Source organism: Oncorhynchus kisutch, linkage group LG1, assembly GCF_002021735.2.
Source record: "Oncorhynchus kisutch isolate 150728-3 linkage group LG1, Okis_V2, whole genome shotgun sequence".
Taxonomy (NCBI): Eukaryota; Metazoa; Chordata; class Actinopteri; order Salmoniformes; family Salmonidae; genus Oncorhynchus; species Oncorhynchus kisutch.
This window is the reverse complement of record NC_034174.2, coordinates 62,479,423-62,485,405: the sequence shown is the minus strand read 5'-3', so window position 1 is coordinate 62,485,405 and position 5,983 is coordinate 62,479,423. Positions and strand designations below refer to the sequence as shown.

At 39.9% G+C, this 5,983-nt stretch overlaps 1 protein-coding gene across 1 annotated transcript; it reads right to left on the bottom strand.

Annotated features, from left to right (window-relative positions):
• Positions 1–1,785: 1,785 nt before the first annotated feature.
• On the bottom strand, positions 1,786–5,956 carry LOC109889665 (uncharacterized). Its single transcript, XM_020481259.2, has 2 exons — positions 5,831–5,956; positions 1,786–4,324 (listed from the first exon to the last, which is right to left on the bottom strand). The coding sequence occupies exon 2, from the start codon at positions 4,314–4,316 to the stop codon at positions 3,522–3,524; it is 795 nt and encodes a 264-aa protein (XP_020336848.1). The 5' UTR covers positions 4,317–4,324; positions 5,831–5,956; the 3' UTR covers positions 1,786–3,521.
• Between the last annotated feature and the right edge of the window lie 27 nt (positions 5,957–5,983).

The following is a 5,983-nucleotide window of genomic DNA, read 5'->3' as shown; positions in this document are numbered from 1 at the left end:
GGGAATATTGAAATGGCCACACTTTATTTACCGTACAATGTATTTATGACTTGCCATTAAGTGTTACTGCCTGACTACAGGGATATAAACAGGTCCAAGGGGCACTGACAACACCATGGAATGTGTTGCGCATTCATTGTAACAGCCACATACAGATGTAGGATCTTAATTTGAGCCAATTTGCTACAGCAGGAAAATAATCCAACAGCAACAGGAAAGTTGAATTATGATGTGGATTAATTAAGGGATTTTTTTTAGGGGTTGATACATTTTTCGTCAGGGCAAATAAATTCTGAAATCAATGTCCAAATTACTAACTTTAGAAGCCAAATACACTTCAAGTTTGCATTCCCTGCTGTGCAGGATAATTATCAGCAACAAAAGAGTGATCAAATTAAGATCCTACATCGGTAGGGCACTACGTTATAGTATGAAGTCTAAGTTTCATTTCCTTGTCAGAGGAAAGGGAGTGCTTTATAGTTTTAAACTTCTTCGGGATCGGTGTCCTGTCCACAGGACGGTTGAGCTAACGTAGGCTAATGCGATTAGACATAGAGATATCTGATATTGGCAGAAAGCTTAGCTATTACAGTGAAATAATACCATGCTATTGTTTGATGAGAGTGCACAATTTTGAACATGAAAAATTACGAATAAACAAATTAGGCACATTTGGGCAGTCTTGATACGATATGTTAAACAGAACTGCAATGGTTCATTTGATCAGTCTAAAACGTTGCATATTCACTGCTGCCATCTAGTGGCCAAAATCCAAATTGTACCTGGGCTGGAATAATACATTATGGCCTTTCTATTGCATTTCAAAGATGATGGTACAAAAAAAATACAAAAGAATGGTATTTTTTTTCTTTGTATTATCTTTTACCAGATCTATTGTATTATTCTCCTACATTCCTTTCACATTTCCACAAACTTCAAAGTGTTTCTTTTAAAATGGTACCACGAATATGCATATCTTTGCTTCAGGACCTGAGCTACAGGCAGTTAGATTTGGGTATGTCATTTTAGGCGAAAATTGAAAAAAGGGGCGGATTCTTATTAAGAGTTTCAGTGAGTGTGGTTTCAGCCTTCCCGCCACCAACATATCAATGCCAAAAATCATATAAATTTATCTGGATTAAAGTTGATCCAAAATGGACTCCTAAGCTTGACAGCTCCATGGTAACATGGTGTGCCAATGAAGACTTCCTGTAACTGATACATTGCCTGTCAAACACACCTCAGCCTTATCACTACGTTTACCGATATTGAGATAATGGTCAGACCCATACCTAGGATTTGAGTGGAGGTTGAACTGTATGTCTGTCTCTGAAAATATCTAGTGCATTTCAATTCAATAAAAACATATGTATGCTGCAGAGAAATAATGCTTTAATACCCTCACCTCAGATTAAATGGCCAGTTGGCTGTTGCTGTACACATTTCTAGTCCTGTTTGTGGTGACATTAAACTATATATTCAATAAAAACTGAGTGGGAGATGAGGTTATTATGAAACAATGTGATTTGAGAAATCGAGACTGACCATCTTATGATACTGTAAACAGTCTATAAATAGACCATCTTTGACTGTAATCAGTGAACTTTGACCTAAATCACAGCTGTTGTGAGACACACAAAGATACACAGTAGTTATAAACTACTGCTTGAGAAAAAGGGATTTCAATTGATATGAGAATAAATGTGTGAATCTATTTAAATGAATGTAAACGGGTAATTTTCTACATTGTAATTTGATGATTTCGAATAAAACACACATTTGGAATATTTGGAATATGAGAAACTTTAATAAATGCATTGGAACAGAAACCAAGTTAAAGAAGCTAATTCTCTCTTTCTCTTCATTAATCCTGTTCTAGGGGTATATATCTGCCAATAGCATCCCACACCTGGGAACTATAACACAAGCATAATCAATGAACTACAGTATATTCTGATTGGTCAATCTCAGTGCAATTTTATAGTGAATACAAAATAAAGAGTGGGAAATAGATGGGTTGATTTAATGTATGCTTTCTTTGATTGCTAATGCACAAATGTTGACTTATTCCCTTTTATCAACAGTTTATGATTTATAACAAATTCACATTCTGAATGAACGCTTCATAATGAGTCTACTTTGACAGTTTATACCAGTTTATACCAGATACCTGCTTGTAAAACCACTTTACTCATCTCTTTCTACTTTCACAAACGTTTTAACTATAAGGTGTGGTATCAGTTTGTGGTTAAAGATGGTCGTACTTTTTTCCGCTTTTTATCGGAAACAATGTACTGTACTCAGTCTGTGTCACTGAAACGTTACAGATTGCGAGACAGAAATGTAAAGGTAATTTCCCATTGAGACGACATATGCAGCATTTACCGTGACTGCGCAGTCGCCACTGAATTTTTTTAATTAAATTACATTTGACCCCCTTTTCTCCCCAATTTCGTGGTATCCAATTGTTTAGTAGCTACTATCTTGTCTCATCGCTACAACTCCCGTACGGGCTCGGGAGAGACGAAGGTTGAAAGTCATGCGTCCTCCGCTGTCGCCACTGAAATTTGCCTTAATATTTCTATCACGCTGTATTGCTGAACATCCGCAATACGAATTGAATAGAGCCCTTAGTCAGTTGAATCTAAACAAGGAGCTGCTTAACCAATTAGAACAGAGATGTTACAACACTGTGGGAAATGATTAACTTATTGGCCTTGGTTTTACAGAAAATCAATTATGTACAGTTGCATTAGTGAAAGATAATTACAATTATTAAAGGGCAATCTGCAGTTCTGTATTCTGTTCCAAACCTGGACCAGGTTCTGTATTCTGTTCCAAACCTGGACCAGGTTCTGTATTATGTTCCAAACCTGGAACAGGTTCTGTGTTCTGTTCCAAACCTGGAACAGGTTCTGTGTTCTGTTCCAAACCTGGAACAGGTTCTGTATTCTGTTCCAAACCTGGAACACATTCTGTATTCTGGAACAGGTTCTGTATTCTGTTCCAAACCTGGTACAGGTTCTGTATTCTGTTCCAAACCTGGTACAGGTTCTGTATTCTGTTCCAAACCTGGAACAGGTTCTGTATTCTGTTCCAAACCTGGAACAGGTTCTGTATTCTGTTCCAAACCTGGAACAGGTTCTGTATTATGTTCCAAACCTGGAACAGGTTCTGTGTTCTGTTCCAAACCAGGTAACTGGGCTGCCATTGGGCTGTATTGTAGTTTTCTCTAGAAGTATAGAGGTTGATTATAATCTTTCAGAAATCTACACATATAAAGAAGTGATTGTATGTTGAAATAAATGATTTTTAATTAAAAAAATACTTTATTCTAAATAATTGTTTAAAAAGTGACTTAGGGTTAGGGTCACTGCTGTAGGTACAGTGTAACAATAATGAGTACTTACAATAGTGTTGCACTGTAAACCTACTTATAAGAGCACTGTAATAAATGTTGTCCACAGTTATTTCCCGATTCGTCCTGTAAAATGAACCCTTTTGACTCTCTTTGGCCCAGTCTACAGAATGACACAGCATCGCCTCTCCCGCTGAGGATTATGGGAGACTCTGCTCTCGGGGATACTGACAGACACATGACTTAATGCTTCGTGAGAGCAAAATAAATCATGTGGCATGTCTGTCACAGACTCCCTTGATGGTGTTGGCCTGGGACTCACAACAGAGGGCCTCTTGTTGTTGACCCAGTCAGGTTGGCTGACAGCTGGTTGACAAACGGTGGTGTGACTTCGAGCTGGAGTCTCTTGCCGCTTGACTGCTTTGACAAACATAATGGTTCTGGGGTACCCAGCTTGCCTTAGCAGCTCCTCCAGTTCCAGATTACGGATGAGCCTGACCAAACCCTTACTGATCCGATAGGTGTTCTGGCGATCAAAGGTCCTCACATCCTCGTGTTGGGTCACATAGACTTTATCCAACACCAAGCCGGGGTGAAGACTGATGATGATACGGTCCATATTGCTGTCATCATGGTGTCCTTTGTAGTTCTGACTAACGTATGGTGGCAGGTCACCTGCCCCTGGGGTATTCAGGTTGCCCACCTCATAGTATGGAAAGTTCTGGTTGGGGAGCAGTTGATAACAGTTACCGTCACACTCGAGTCGGTTATCGAAGTGATGGAAGCCGAACTCCTTCCTTTTGGGGTTGTACAGCGCCAGCAGGTCACCATTGTTGTCGAATATGACGTAGTTATGGGAGAACCAGTGGAGCAGGTAAAGCCCATGCCTGGGCCAAGGCCTACCAAAGCCAGACGAGTTGAGGTGTCCAATTTCATTTAATGTTTTAATGTTAGCCATCGTTACACCTGAAGAGATTGGAGGAAAGAGAGAGAGAGGAAAACAAAATGTTTACCCTACAACTACATGACATGCCTGTCATACACAATATAGCTACACTACATGACAAAAAGTATGTGGACACCTGCTCGTCGAACATCTCATTCCAATTTCATGGGTATTAAATATGGAGTAGGTCCCACCCTTATTGTACTGATGTTATTTCCATATGCAGTTTGGAACTCGGTAGTGAGTGTTGCAACCGAGGACAGATGATTTTTACGCGCTTCAGCACTCGGCGTTCCCGTTCTGTGAGCTTGTGTGGCCTACCACTTCTCATTTGAGCCGTTTTTGGTCCTGGAAGTTTCCACTTCACAATAACAGCGCTTACAGTTGACCGGGGCAGCTCTAGCAGGGCAGAAAGTTGATGAACTGACTTGTTGGAAAGGTGGCATCATATGACGGTGCCACGTTGAACGTCACTGAGCTCTTCAGTAAGGCCATTCTACTGCCAATGTTTGTCTATGGAGAATGCATGGCAGTGTGCTCGATTTTACACACTTGTCAGCAGCGGGTTTGCAGGCAAAAACCTGAGGAAAATCCAACCAGGAAGTGCTGTTATTCTGGAACCTCTCTTTTTTCCATTGCAAGCCTATCCTCCATTTAAAGCGATATCAACCAGATTCCTTTCTCTATGGTTTCCACATGGTGTGAACAGTATTTAGACATAGTTTCTGGCTTTTATTCTGAAAAATGAGTGAGAATGATCACATCGTGTCTGTGGATAGCTAGGTGTCCCCAGATTTGTGTATGCGCGAGCGCCTGGAGCAAGACCTTTTCTCTCTCTCTCCTATTGAAAAGGCTACCATCCGGTTGAAATATGTTCGATTATTTATTGTAAAAACAACCTGAGGATTGATTATAAAAAAACGTTTGACATGTTTCTACGAACTTTATGGATACTATTTGGAATTTTCGGCTGCCCGTCGTGACCTGCACGAGCCTGGGGATTACTAAACAAAACACGCCAACCAAATGGAGGTTTTTGGATATAAAAATCATCTTTATCGAACAAAACATTTATTGTGTAACTGGGAGTCTTGTGAGTGCAAACATACGAAGATCATCAAAGGTAAGGGATTAATTTGATTGGTCACGAAAGTCAGAAAAGCAATCTACTTTGCTGCTAGCTGTTTAATGTTGTGTCTGCTGAGAGAGCTGTCCTCACATAATCGCATGGTTTGCTTTCACAGTAAATCCTTTTTTAAATCTGACACGCCGGGTGGATTAATTTTCAAACACTCAAAAATATTTTGTCAATTTTTAACAATTATTATTAGTACTGGCTGATACTGTAATTCACAAACTATACAATAATAGGTGTTTGATGTTAGAGTTTCGATGCCAAATGGAGAAAACAACCTGTGATACCCGTTACTATGTTGCCATGAACACACACGCGCGCGAGCATGCACCGTGCGCTTTCTCTCACTCTCACACACACACACACACACTCATACATACTTGCCCTGTACCTTATTTATGAAGTAGATCTGTTCTTGCTGCTTTCTTGCTGTGCGTATGCTGTGTCCTAGTGTGTGGTTTATGGGTATTATTCTGGTAGGGATTGGGCTGGGAGGCTGAAATTTAGGATGAAATGAAACCGAAAAATTTAGGATGAAATGAAA

Bases quoted from the DNA above. Each gene is read 5' to 3' on its own strand.
- LOC109889665 (XM_020481259.2), bottom strand. From the start codon at position 4,316: ATGGCTAACATTAAAACATTAAATGAAATTGGACACCTCAACTCGTCT.